This window comes from Scomber scombrus, chromosome 14 (genome assembly GCF_963691925.1).
Source record: "Scomber scombrus chromosome 14, fScoSco1.1, whole genome shotgun sequence".
In the NCBI taxonomy this organism is placed as follows: domain Eukaryota; kingdom Metazoa; phylum Chordata; class Actinopteri; order Scombriformes; family Scombridae; genus Scomber; species Scomber scombrus.
Genome location: NC_084983.1, coordinates 1,433,522 through 1,448,455, shown reverse-complemented (window position 1 = coordinate 1,448,455; position 14,934 = coordinate 1,433,522). Strand labels below are relative to the sequence as shown.

General features: G+C 40.8%; 1 protein-coding gene across 5 annotated transcripts in view; it reads right to left on the bottom strand.

The window, feature by feature from the left end:
• Positions 1-14,934, bottom strand: part of picalma (phosphatidylinositol binding clathrin assembly protein a) — a 38,863-nt gene that overhangs the window by 14,127 nt on the left and 9,802 nt on the right. For 3 of the 5 annotated variants that reach the window (XM_062433840.1, XM_062433841.1, XM_062433843.1), the window contains exons 3-13: positions 12,284-12,426; positions 11,922-11,997; positions 11,705-11,807; positions 11,021-11,114; positions 10,743-10,854; positions 8,237-8,343; positions 6,976-7,017; positions 4,723-4,808; positions 4,228-4,351; positions 3,654-3,787; positions 2,931-3,016 (exon numbers count right to left, since the gene is read on the bottom strand). In XM_062433840.1, coding sequence (XP_062289824.1) covers positions 2,931-3,016; positions 3,654-3,787; positions 4,228-4,351; positions 4,723-4,808; positions 6,976-7,017; positions 8,237-8,343; positions 10,743-10,854; positions 11,021-11,114; positions 11,705-11,807; positions 11,922-11,997; positions 12,284-12,426 — 1,107 coding nt within the window. Of the gene's footprint in view, positions 1-379; positions 533-2,930; positions 3,017-3,653; positions 3,788-4,227; positions 4,352-4,722; positions 4,809-6,975; positions 7,018-8,236; positions 8,344-10,742; positions 10,855-11,020; positions 11,115-11,704; positions 11,808-11,921; positions 11,998-12,283; positions 12,427-14,934 lie in introns of all 5 variants that reach the window. The other 2 variants (XM_062433844.1, XM_062433842.1) reach the window with 2 other exon arrangements.

The following is a 14,934-nucleotide window of genomic DNA, read 5'->3' as shown; positions in this document are numbered from 1 at the left end:
CACAGAGGCAGAGAGCAAATAAAAGATTAAACAGCCTAAATCAAAGAATGTTAAGAGCTGAGAAAACAAACACGAGGAAGCTTGGTCTTGATTGTGGAGGGAAACAAATATTTGGAGCGGGGCAACGTGCCAGTTCTTTGATGAATGTGAGAAAAGTGTCATGAAACAGTTTGTTCTGACCACTGACCCTAAACTACTGGAGGCATTTCCTCCATTTCTTTCCCTTACTGCTCTGAAATATACTCACTCCATGCCCAGTTTAACTCCTATCAGCCAGGATGAAGTTAAGAGACATCAGTATGACACATTAAAATGACACAAAAAGAAATGTAGACTGTAAAAGAAAGAAAAAAATGAGTAGAAGATGAAGCAAGCCCACCGAACACTTCATGGCTAGGTGTCCTAGAGGACAGACTGCCAGTGTCAGAGGACGCGGTGGGCAGGTGGACAGCATCGACAACAGGTAGAGTGAGGAAAGGGTTTGAATTTGGAATGGAATCCTCCACAACGTCTGCAGCAGAGGTGAAAGGATCTGAGTGGACAGAGAGGGAGAAGAGGAGACGACAGAGGAGAGGGAAAAGAGAAATTATGGTGGAAAGGAGGGTGAGTAAAATGTAATAAGAAAAAAAAGTTTAAAAAGTGCATGCGAGATGACATGCAGGGGAGGAAATGTGAGTGATGCAGGTGAGAAGGATTAAAACAGTGTTAGAGATATAACAGCAGGCTGATATAATGAATTCTACATCTGCTGCACTCTTATTGGACCACATTTCAGACCAGACCACCAGTTTTATCACCGCCGCTTCAGTCCAGAGATTAGACAGCTCCATTATCAGAAGGAGTCAGAGTCCAGCACAGACACTGATGTCCACAAACATCTGTGCTCACTATAAACCAGCTGTGTATGTAACTGTGTGTGTGTGTGTGTGTGTGTGTGTGTGTGTGTGTGTGTGTGTGTGTGTGTGTGTGTGTGTGTGTGTGTGTGTGTGTGTGTGTGTGTGTTCACAATGTGTGTCAGTTTTGGGGAGTCTACCCTGTTTGTGACAAAAATATGAGTCCATACATGTTCTGCCATCTATAACATAAACATAAAGATACTGTAGCTTTCCTCCAACAGTAAACATCAACATGTAAGTGAACAGAATGAACATGAGCTCTGTGGACTAATCTAAAACTATACTTTAAGTCTGCCCTTTAATAACTTAAATTACAGGCAAACACTGCTGCTATCTGTATCAGACACATTATTTACATACCTTTAGATATGAGTCTGAAGTGAAAAGCACATACAATTATAAAGAGGTATGAGATAAGGTTAAAACTGCTGCTATTCATTATGTACATTATACTTCTAATGTCTTTATAGGAAACATAATGCAGCATCCATTAGTTTCACATTCAAATCATGCATCAACTAACAGTGTAGACACTGTGCACACAGTGTGTACAGTGTTGTGATCTACTGACAAGCAGGTGTTCTGCAATCACTGAAAGTTCAATGTAAGACTAAATTCAAACACTTTTATTTACAAGTCTGTCATTTCTTAATAGTTTCCTAAAAGATTGCCTAGAAAGAACTATGTGACCTGATACTTCTAGTACAGACAATGTTGTAAGACAGTTATGTGAGTGTAGTAAGTCAGGTTTATAAGCAGCAGTTGATTTCCAGACTCTATTCCTGAAAGGAACCAAACAATTTAAACCCACGCCAACTATATCATATTGTTACTACTTCATATATTATCAGCTTTGTGCTTAACTACAGACAAGCTGCAGACCTGATGTGCACTAACAAGAACACTCTATATGTTAAGCTAGATATCAACTGAAAGATATACCATTGCGTGGACCATTGCCTAATTTCTAATAATGCAGTTCAGGAACCTTCCATTGAATTTGCAGTTACATATTGGTTACTTCCTCAGAAATTATTAGAAACTAAGGGACCTGTAAACTTAAGTGTCACCCAAAAGTCCAATGTGCTACTGAGGATGTGGAAACAGAACACAGCTGTGAGGACAGTAAAGCAGGAGTACTTTACTGGGCCTTATTGTCATCTACAGAATGTTAATACATGGTACTGGTGTTTCTAACTAACTGCTGTTTCTTTGAGTTATTTTAGACGACAATGAGAAAGAGCAGATTGGTCGAAGCTGGATGCAGCTGGATAAGTTACAGGTAACAAAGTCACTGATGTACTGTTCTGTATTCAGAGTTGGCAAAGTCCAATGTCAAAAAACCATGTCAACTTTATCAAAGCACTGCAAAGTTTTCAGTCTCCATTCTCTCTGACAGTCCTCACTGGGTACTGGTTGATGTAGCAGCTCTCTCTCTGCTGCTGTTACACCACCTGTGCTCACTTCCTCCTCCATACTCTACTGTCTGATTAAACAGCACTACATTATGTTGTAATGCTAGTTGTTTTTTTCTGTTAGATTCAGCTCTTCTGGATGAATCACAGAGAAACTGTTTGTAGTCTAATTAGGATCTCCAAAGTCGGACTCTTGCCAGCAATTGAGTGTGTGGGTGCAGGAAACATGGAGAGAAGTTAAATATTGTTCATTTACTCCCCACACTGTAATGAAAAATCACTGAAGTTTCCCTTTAAGTAGGTTACATTAATGGTTTTTAAATAGTCGCAATTAGTAACACTTTTTGTTCTTGGTTTTTCATTTTCACTCCAATTGAATAATCATGCTGTAATCCTCAGTCTTCACTTTTTAGAAAAAATACACAAATTCCATAGAGTCATGCAGCAAGTGGGAGAGTTTGAGATGTGTGTGTGTGTGTGTGTGTGTGTGTGTGTGTGTGTGTGTGTGTGTGTGTGTGTGTGTGTGTGTGTGTGTGTGTGTGTGTGTGTGCATGCGTGTTTGTGTGTGTGTACATAGCAGTATGGACTGAAGTGTTGCCAGGAAGAGCAGAGCTCTCACCTCCCCATGTGTTGGTGGTGGAGAGAGGCAGCGACTGCTGGAAAGCAGGCTGCAGGTCCAGCAGGTCGTTGGCTGCCTTAGAGGTGCTGGAGAGGAGGAGCAGGAAAACAAGGGAATGGAGGAGAAATCAGTCACTCATTGACAAAACATTCATGACCTTCCTCAGCTCCAGAGTTGTGACTAAAAGAGCAAAGTATGGCTGTAGTTTTGTCTGATAGTAGCAATATGTTACAGGAGCAACACTGCATAGTTTTACTTTTAAGAAAAGTCAGTTAAAAAGTGCTTTCTTCACTCCTCTTTCTCTGCACGTACTCTGGTGTTAAAGCAGTTGACAGTGTTGAGTTAATTTGTTACGTTGCCCTCATTTACATACAATATTACACGCAACATCAGTGAAAATATGTAAGTACTGCTGCTGCAGCATCTAGTTCCTACACAAGGATCAAAGTTTCATCTGATCTTGAACAACTAAGAATTGTTTTATAACAGACATGTACATGCCAATAGGTAGTACTTCCAATACTTAATAATCTACAAACCTTTAAAAAACCCAAATTATTCTGTTTAATACATAAAATTACAGATTACAGCTTCAATTCCAAACTCTTAAACATGTGCAGCAGTCTATGATCTAATGCATCCAAGATCTGCCAAAAGTGTTTGATCTAAATGGGTTTTGGTCTGAAGAAGCCATGAAACACCATGAATGTCCTGTGACCTCACCTGTTAGTGGAGCTGGGGGTGGAGAAGAGGTCAATGGCAGGGGCTGAGTTGATGGTCCCACCCATTGTAGAGATGGGGGAGGAGTCTGTGGTAGCTGCAGCAGGATTCTTCTGGAGTTCCTTAAGACGCTGCTCCTTGAACAATTGGGAAGTTTGTATTAGTGACACAGAAACTGAGCTGTATTCAACTACTCAGTATGACACTAGTCAGTGTATTTTATTTTGAAATGATGAGGAGAAAGCAAAGGGATTGATAAGCAACAGAAAGGTCCCAATCCTGAACTGAACAGGAGATGTTGTGATTATAAGGAGTGTATTTTGCACCACTAGACCACACAGACACCCCCCACTGCTCAAAATCTGTAAAAATGATTATGGCTATGCATTTGATATTGTCAGTGGGAGAGTCCAGACCTAAAGGACACATCAGCATATTACTGAAACACTTCAGAACAGTAGGACACAAAGGGATAGAACTGTTGCCAGTTTGGGGAAAACAAAAGCAATTAGACGTTGCTGCTCTGGCCTGGACTGCACTAAAGTGAAAAGAATGGAGGTGATGAAGGAAAATGTACTTTAAGTGCTTTTAGGCGACTCTGTTCTTCCTCCAGCGCTGCTTGTTTTTCCCTCTCGTCCACTTTGGTGAAAGATATGCCGGTGTTGGCCAGGGAGGAAACAGCATTGGAGAGGGTGCTAGCCCTGAATCAAGACACATACACAGAAAAAAGTGAACCACCAATAAACCTGTCAGGACTACAGGAATCCTCTGTTTAAATATCAATGAGTTTGCATTTATTACTTTACAGCTGGACTTTGTTATATTTATTGCTTTACAACAGAGTAGTGTCATAGTTGACTGACTGCTCCACTTATTCTAATATTGAATGCAACATGAAAGATATTCATTTAGCTGCTTTGTAAAACTTTTCATTTTTAGCATATATGTTGAAAAAAAAACAAACAGGCAAATCAGTGCAATGTTATCAAGTTGCTGAATCAAACATGAGCCTCTACTCTGAGCCTGGATGGCAGAGAGCCAGATTTAGTGAAGACAGATGAAGTACGCCTACCTGCTGGCTGCTGTTGAGTCTTTGACTTTCTTTCCCTCTAAAGAGGCCAAGTGCTGCTCCAGGGCATCCAGCAGGCTGCTGGGGGCCTAGTGCGAATGTCATTGACACACATTAAGTTTCAAAGGCTGAGGAAAACCTAACACAAGAGGTCTTCTAAAGAAAAAACAAAAAGACACTGAAGCATGCCAAGTTACTGCCAAGAGTCCACAAACAGAGGTACTCTCAAATACAGAGACAGACAGAGAGAAAAGGTTCAGATACTTACACACACTGTAAACTGAAGATGGAGAGATAGAAGGAAATGAGAAATACAGAAAATAAAGGTGGTAACGGTGAGGATTTCATTAGGAAAACTTTGGGGAGAAAGGTCTCTATTTCTGCTTTATTTGCTACCGAGTTCTTCTACAGACGCACTGGACAGCAGAACCTCCAAATATCTACTTTGTGTATAAAGCAGCCCTTCAGCATGTCCCTGGATTCACACCTTTATTTGCTGTACGACGTGCAAGGTCAGGAGTGAGTGTGAGCTGGAAGGTGTTGGTCAGTGCAGTAGTGGACACATGCATTGCCTGCCTGACGTGCACAGCACTTGGTGTTAACACGTGTGAGGCCTGAAGCTACAGGGGGTTAGCAGCATGTGAAAGGACAGTAATAGCCAAATTTTGAAAGTTCATATTGTGGAGGTCACTAAACCAATTAGAACATAGCATATGCATTGAAAGCTTGCCAATGAGCCCCGAGATATTACAGTGTGTCAATACAAGAACTTAGGTGCTGCATTACAATATACTGTTAAAGTAGCACAAGTTATATCTTAATAAATGAGTTCTGTTCTGTTCTTTCTGTGACATCTCTCCAGAAATGAGACTCACTTGATGGACACTTGCATTCAACAGTGGGTTTAATAGTGACACTGTGCTACTAGATAGAATAACACATAACCAAACATTTCACCACCCATCTGTCTAACTGCTTTTCTGTGTCTTTACTAATCAGAGTATCATGAGGTCATCTGGACTGTTCAGTTACACTGTGAAGCCCACACAGATTTGTGTTACATGACACAAAATAAGTTGTTGAGTTCTGCATACTTTTAAAAGAGTCATTTCACCCAAATCACAGATTTCAATGCAGATAATTATGGTCTGTAGGTTTGGATATACTTTGAGACAGCTGCTGCCATCCACAATGAAGATGAGTGGGATGTGTTTGTGGTACAGCAGTAAATTGACATTCTTATGAGCAAGAGTTGCAACAGATTTATCTGTGGTGATTATAAACAGAGGTTCCCAACCTGCTGAGTTCTGTGGATATTATTATAGTCACTGTGTCACTTTACGTTGTTGTTAAAAATACAACAAACTCTTTGTTTTGTCACATTATTTCACTAAACAAAAAGCAGTGATGATGGACTGGTCACCTCACTGTCTTTAATCACAAATCAGATTGAAGTAGAATACAGCAGAGACTGCACCACATTCAAAATCATTACTACAACAATACCCCATAACAGCAAGTGATAGTGATCATTCTACTTTCTGCCTCATCATATCAATCAAACTGTATTTATATAACACATTTTGTACAAAATAGCAACAAAAGAATCTAGTAAAAATAAACAGTAATATAAGGAGGGAAATGATAACATAGGAAATAAGAGACATGGTAGAACAGAAAAAACATGTAGTGTATTATATAGTTTCATCCAGCCCCCTATAGCAAGACGAGGAACCCCTTAAAAAAAGATGGTGCATCTCAAGGGGTTTATTCTCTAATTAAAGTTTGAAAACAAATATTCTGGTGCCTGGAGTTGGGAATGTTTGTCTTATAAACTCAGAGACTATCTGCATAGTTAGACACCAGAATGATTCAATTCCTTTAGATTAAGTTTTTCATGAAATTTGGTGAATTGACCCGGTACCATACTTGTAACACTGATACTAGCACATAACAGAGTGCAGGGCAGCAGATATTTACTGCTCACTCAAATAATCAGTGTGTCATCTAAAGTGTGTGTTCTCTTTTTGGCTAACACTGATAGGTTACACTGTATTTTAGAGATATAACCACAGTATGTATGAAATGTTAAATACATTATTAATCCCGCAAAATTTGGCCATTCTCCACTTTTTAGTAAAGCAAAGCCAGCAAAAAGGTGAGGCGTGTGAAGTTAATGCAAGTTATTTTAAGTGACTGCAGGACTGCCAAATGTTCTCTTTAGATTGTGCATGGTAGCACAAAGGTAAAGCTTACCTGAGACAGGTCTGGGATGTCCCCTCGATCAATGCCCACTTGCTGCAAAGAGACAAAGACCATCAGAATTTGCAGAGTAAAACAACTAAACCCTCAAAATGATCCCTGACCTCTTCTACACACACTGGGGTCTATCTGTATGGGTCAACCTGCATCAGCCAACCCTCCTTCTGCCTGGTTTTGAGGGAAAAAAAACCCCAAAAAGTGTGAGGAAGATAGAGAGTAAGCGAGTTGAAACTGCAACTTTACTTTTATGTGTTAATCACTGGATGTAGTTTCATCAGTTAAGTGCATGGATGCCAGTGTTTCCCATTAAATATAAACACTGTGGCGGCCCGCCATAGTCTAATTTGTTCCGCCACAGTTTCATAGTGAGCTGAACACGTCTGTACACTCTCCAAAACGTTACGTTGTTTTAGGGCTGAGTGGTATATTGAGCAGAGATATAGGACGAGACGTTATCCTCTTTTGTGCGGATTATATTGTTGAATTACTGAATGAAGTTGTGACAACTTTCCTCCGTCTCTGTTGCACAGAGGCTCGGCTCCGCCCTTGAGACAGAGGAGAGGAGCAGCTAACGTTAGCCTCTGCTGCTGTTTGCTGTCACTTCTCGTCGCGTTGCTCTCCTCTGCTCTCAGAGTCTGTTCAATGGGGGAATACTACTGCTTTATTCTGCCTTGCTGTTCTGTATAAAACGGACACCAACACGGACACTGAATGGAGGACAGAGTTGCTCCGTCAGTAAGCGGCTACAGGACGCTGTTATTAGCAGCTGTGGTCGAGCGAGGTAGAGAGTGAATGAAGAGAGGGAGCGCTGACAGTAAGAAAGCCAGTGAATCAGATCAATAAAACTTTTTTTTTTATAAGTAATTAACTAGTTGAACTTAGATAATCACTTCTGCTTTCTTTGTTTCACAGCAGATATATGGACATTGGTCTTCTTTGATTGGAACATTTATTAACTGGTAAAATGTCTTTCTTGTGCTTTGTAAGTGTGTCATCACCAGTTCAACCAGTAGTTCAACCAGTAGTTAAATTACTAAAGCACAAAAAAAAATCTAGATATAACCTCTTAATGTTGCTCTCAGAGTGTACCAGAATGATGCATTTGACTTAAAAATGTACAGAATTTTCTTCCGCAGGAGCATCAACCCGGACCCCCCAGAGGGTCGGACTGAAACCTCACCACCATATTCTCTCAGAATTCTGTGGGAAACACTGGATGTAATCCTGGCCCGGCTGCTCTCAGGTCTTCACTTACCTCTGCAACTTTGAGGAACTCTGAGATTCTTGTCATTCGTGTAAGGAACTTCTTGTAGATGTCGAGGCCCTCTTTGCACTGGACTTTCTTCATGTCAAAGTATTTCTCTGTAGAAGGAGAATAAGCACAACTAAAACATACAGACAAATATTATCAACTTCTACTTGGGGGGGGGGGGGGGGTACATGTACTGCATGTATCAGGGGTGTTACAAAGTGCTTGGATTACTTTTTGGATGTAACGAGTAATCTAAACGCGTTCAGTTGCGTCCGCAATTTAAGTACTCTGTTGTTCAGTTACGTTTTCAAAAAGGTAATCCCTCATTATTTTTAACCAACTATTTCTGTAGCTACCGTTTTGCTACAAGAAAAGAAAATCCGCCACAAATTTAGTATTGTAAGGGCGTACTCACACTAGGCAATCGTACCGTGCCCAAGCACGTTTGCCCCCTAAAGTCCGGATTATTTGGCTAGTGTGAGTGCAAGTGTACCGTGCTTGAGTACGGTACACTTCCCTGGCCCAGTACGGTTGGAAGAGGTGTGCTTGAGCATGGTACACTTGGTCACGCATGCGCACTAGGGATTCATATTTTTCCTGAAAATAAGACATATTAAATCCCGGGAAAAGAAGCCAATTTTCCAGGGAATCCCGGGAAATCGACACTAGCTGAGCCCTGGTCATTTCGAGCAACACTCAATGCAACGTGGAGACATTATGCATATATGGGTTCCCAATCCGACCATTTTTTGTGTATTATTGTATCATTATTAAGGCAAAAGAACTCTATTTATGTCCATCGACATTATAATGAAAAGGCTATAGGCTTAATATTAGTTTGCATCCAGCGTGCTGCGTGGACTTCATTACATCTGCTGCACCGCTGCTACCACAATTATGAAATGCTAAGTTTATTGTTTGTGACTGTGACCTTCATAAAAGTCATAAGTCATTTTACTTTTACTGGCGTAAAGAGTTGAATCAGGACGTCTGCTTTTACTAGAGTCTTTTTATACAAGTATCTAGTACTGCATACTACACAGGCATGATTCAGAAGAACAAGCTTGCACTTTTTAATCATAATGCGTTGTGTTAATTGATCGGCTGTGTTGTGTTTTACCAGCGCACAGCAGCCAACACACACCTGTGCATGTTTTATGAGAGTAAACTTTCTATATGTTTTTGCGCAACGTGTCGGAGGTAACCGTGCTAGAGTACACTTGGGTTTGAGGTAATGTGAGTGCGGGCCAGCGGGGGACAGGGGAGGGAGGATATTCGTGCTTCAGCACGGTACAGAACAACTGGCCCTAGTGTGAGTGCGCCCTAAGTAAGTAAAAGTCTACCAATATCCTGAGAGAATCAAAGAGCATATGACGTCCAATCAGATGATCATGTGTACAAATGCAGTTCTGATTCCAACTACTACTGCTAATAAGTGTTAACTAAGATCTGCCCAATCCCTGCAGACCCTCCTGTGTCACATCATGCAACAAGGCTTCCTGAACATCATCTTTTGTCTACGAGAAGGTGAAACCAAGGTGGTTAGCCCTGCCCTGTAGAAGCTGAGCAGGACATGCTCATCATGCTAAAACAGAAAAAAGCAAAGCTCAGTGCATATTAATTTGAGGCGAGGGTCAGTAAAGAACCCATGAGGTCTGTAGGGAAATAGTTTGTGACAGCCCCCCCTGTAAACTTTCTTTGAAATTAGCTTGTTAGAGGTCTGCATTATTCTGTTAATTAAAGGCTTCCATGAGCTGTATGCTGATGGGAATGCTAACGAACATCCTAATGCACATCCTCACTTTCAAAGCTGAATACAAAGTGTTAAATAATTGCGAGGACTTCATTTCACCTCTGGTCAATGTCCCTCACCATCTGCACAGACCTTCTCTATCATAATGCACAGGACAGTGTGGTACAAGACAAGAGCCTTTTCTCAGATGGAATACAGAACACTGCAGGCTTCATCTAGCTGTTAAAATGATGTGAAGTTCCTTACTTGGTTATTAAGACATGACAGGACATTAATGGTAAGAGACACAATGCTTGAGATACTAGTGCAGGAGAGGGAACAGAGAGCTGAGAGCTGCGTTATGACCAGGAGTTTTTGTTGACAGCTCACATACTCTATGTGAAGTGTTCTGCTCAATCTTTATTCATCCATGCACTTGAAATGAAACTTGAAAGTGTTGGCAGAGAGTACAAGGTTGTGGTTGTTTGTATTGTATTGTGGTTTTCTCTGTGTGTAGTGTGATAGCAGAATAACATGTGCATTTAATGTCTCTGCATGTTTTGCTTTGTGCTGCTGTGATCTTTATATTAATCTGACAACATCCAGCTCAGACTAGTGTTGTGTTCAAAGCGTTGCAAGAATGTTAAAGTGCCGACCTTCTTAGATTGACATTTACATAACAGTGACTCAGGCATTCATTCAGGCATGAGAGCGACATGTTAAATTGTCATCAGAATAACATAAAGGTGTCTGAGAGGAGCTCTGCAGTGTTTTTACCCAGGAGGTTGATTATGCCCTCGTTGTAGGCTGCAAACAGTCGGATGGCATCTTTGAACAGAAGCATGAAGGCTGCGTTGATAACACCGTTTGTCAGTTCATTGGCATTGACCTGGAAGAGAGGTGGAGGTGTTGAGGACAGTCCATCAGTGATTGTGAAAACCCACAAGGCCACAAAGGAAATGATATAAACAACACCTCTTATCTTTCCTATGTAGGCAGAGGGTCACTGCTATTGATACAAATGTTAACCAGCTCAGCCAACACTGAGCACTCACATTGAAATCAAGTAACACATCCATCTGGTTTTGGATGATAGGGATGGTCTTGAGGAGTTTCTCTGTGTTCATAGTTCTCATCACTCCATCAGACCTGTGGGAAGAAAAAAATCATGTTTTAATAAATTATTGACATACTTTATAGATGTCTGTGAGCAGCATGCTGACACCTAGTCACTCTAGTCTTGTGCATTTGTGAATTTGATTATTTTTATACTGCATGCACAATGTATTAACACAATGCACACACACCTTCTCATTCACTTTAATGACGAAGTGTGTCCAGACTTTTGACTTGTACTGCATGTATCAGTACAACATCTCTCCTTACAGAGTGGTGTCACCATGTTTAGTTTCAGCATTAACACTACAGGTGCACCACTTAAAAATGACTACATCATAAACAGGACTCCACCCCTCAAAAAATGTTATTCTGTCTTTAAAAAAAGATGAAGTGATGATGTGAAGTTAAATGAAATGGAAAAAACACAAACCTTTTCTTTTACTAAAAGGTAGTTAAATATTGCATGTGTCTGGTGAACTTAAGCAACTTTCAACAGAATTGTCACAATGTTTTGACAGGAAATAAAAGAATTGCATTGCTAACTTTCAGTATGAGTCAGACCTGTGGCTGACCCCCAACTACAAGTGTCAAACAACAAACATCAAATATAAGCTTCTCACCCTCTTTTCACTTTAGTGAAATCAAAAGCAACTTGTCTGTAGGACACAGCCTTCTCATTCAGGTAGCGGCTATACCTCCTGATGAATGTCGACATGTCATAGCCTGCATTGCAAAAAAAAAGAGAGAGAGAAGGGAGGGGTCATGTGAATGTCATGACATTTGAATATTATCTGAGGATTAGAATATTGTTGCATGTGTACAGTGTTGGGAATATACCTTGAAGGCCACTTTTATCCAAAAAATTGCTGAGGTTGAATAGTGTGTTCCTTGAAGCCAGATACTGTATAAATCTCTGCAAGAAAAACAGCATATGAGGACACATGAGGACATATGCTTGCACAACAAGACTGTCAGACTTCTAAGCAGCTAACTGTTGTGCAATGTAACATTTAGTGTGCTACTATACCAAACTATCTCATGCACCATACTGTATATTGTATGTATTATACTTTGCATGAAAATGGTGTGAAAACTTCATCAGATTACTTATTATTATTAAACTAGAATCTCCATAATCCTTCATGTTATTCCAGGATTTATAACCCAGAGTGGAGAGCAGCTGTAATTGGAGTTCTGACCTCGTTGCCGTAGACCATCAGATGGTGTGTGGCAGTGAGGGACTTGAAGACAACCACCCAGCTGGTGTTGGCGGTCCTCTCAAACAGTGTGTCAGCCAGCTGAGGGATGTTCACATTCATCTCGTTTGTGCACTGAATCAAGTCTGAGGAAGAAGAGGAGGAGAGAAGAAGAAGAAGGATCGATGAGCCGATGTGGTCACAAAGCAATCAATGCACAGCACCTCAGAGGAAACACACAAGAGGCAGAGATTTTCTCCATGCAGCTTCCTCTGTTTCGTTTATCTCTTCCTGTTCATAACATGTTGACCCAATCGATGAAAGACTGGAGGGCAAAGGATTGCTGAGGATTCAGAGTTCAGGTAAACACAGACTTTTGGGACAAACAAACAGTTCTAGAAAGAGACGGTACAGGAATCTGTGACACACTTTGTGGATGTGGACGTGCTTATCATTTTGACCTCGGATCAGTGTCTGCCTGTTCAACAAATCAGAAAATATGGGTGAGATAAATCCCACTTAATTACAACATTTAGAGAAGAGGGGTAACCTAATGTGTGTGGCTTCACTTCTTTTACTAAAAAACACCATGGTACTGCCCATCATTTTTCCTTTCCACTCACACACAGGAGTGGGTATGCCTCTGATTTGAGGACTGACAGGGCATACATCCTCAGCGTGGCTGCCATGGCAGAGCGCCACGACCATCTGGCCTGAAGTGAAAGCAAATGCCTCCTGGTTCTTCTTTCCTTCAAGGCCACGGGACTGATCAATGATGCCAGACCTCATCAGACCGCCCATATATCTCACACACACACGCGCACACACACACACACACACACACACACACACACACACACACACACACACACACACACACACACACACACACACACACACACACACACACACACACACACACACACACACACACACACACACACACACACACACACACACACACACACACACACACACACACACACACACACACACACACACACACAGGGTCCTCTCTCTCAATACTGTGTGCCCATTCTTCACTGCACAACTTGCACTTGATAGTAACCGACTCAATTTCTGACCTTTTCTATTTAGTTGTTTAGTGTGTGAAAATAAATATATGACAAGTAAAGTTTGTTCAAAAACTTCATTAAAATATCTACTATATATAAACCTGGAAGACTTATTCTTAAATTGGACTAATCTCAGAATTTGTTTATTTTAAGCCACGATGTGATGAAAATGACACAAATGAATAAAAGCAATACTGAAAATAAGCAGTAAACTGACAGTTACTGAGCAATAATCTGATCCCGTCCCTGTACATGTGATCAGATATTATCATGTCTTCATTTTTTCCTCTTCTAAAAAATCCTGTGACAGACCAAATGTTGACAATGATCCCAGTTATCTAATATTCATACACCATCAGATGCCAAAAACAGGCTTGGCAGATGATGTAAATTAATATTTAAGTGAATTTTATATTTAACGGCTGATGAATGACCCTCTGCTGGCCTTACTGATTCTTTGAGTCTATCCCTGTTACATACATGCATTTTATTAGCTGGAGGACTACCGTGGATTAAGAATGAACTGAAAAAGTCACTAAAATGGGTTATGAGTAATAGCGAGGTTTCTAATTAACATACTATATAATGAATAACAACCACGTCTGGAGCAAACATCTCACCCACTTGTCTCAATCTACAGGGCCACATTTGTATTTTGTTTAAGTTAATAGTTAACATTAACGGTTGCGTAGGTGGCTGGTGCAAAGCATTGAGGCCTGTTTACATGGGTGGTCTATGAATCCTCCTCAGTGTTTGTTGAAAGCCACACAAAAGCCTTTTTGCTTTTGACATCCACAATAGGCCACCCATGTGACAACAAAAGCCTTTTCAGACGCCACTGAAACGGCTGTGTGGAGTACAAACTCACCATCAACTGTCTCCACTGCTGCTGAAGACCAATCAGAACTATCTGCAGCTCTGCTTCTGGAGATAGTTACACCACTCTAAATGTTAGACTGAAGCCACTGAACTGATCACACACATACTGACAGGAGAGTGTCAAACAGGAAAGTAAAGATATGGAACCTATCGGACAATGCATTCCAAGTGACCTTTACGTATTGTTCACTTCAAATATGTGTCATGTGTGCTGATTAGCATTCCATGTTTGCATCATCTATGATGGTCTGAATAGCATGTCAGCATTCAGCTCAAAGCCCAGCTGTATCTCACACAGTACAGTACAGCCCTATCAGTGACGTGGGTTAGGAGTCTATCTGTATCAGCTGACCCTCCTCACCACCAGGGTTGGATGCAGGTTGGAAGCTGCTTGGCGTTGGTGACCTGGTGTTTCTACCAGCAATGGAAACACATTCAATGATGCTGACATTTCATTTAAATTACATTTAACCAACCCACTGAAAATATATACATAGAGAGAGAGAGAGAGTTATCTGAAGGTGTGAAAGTGTGTTTTAGACTGATCAGCCTGATGATGTAGAGCTGAACCTGACAAACTGACTCTGAGACTTCCTTCAATGGCTAATGTAGCAAGCAAAAACCCTTCTGATTAGATAAATATATGACCTCTCACTCAGGACATATGATAGTAGCAAACATGTCCTTCTGTTTTTCATA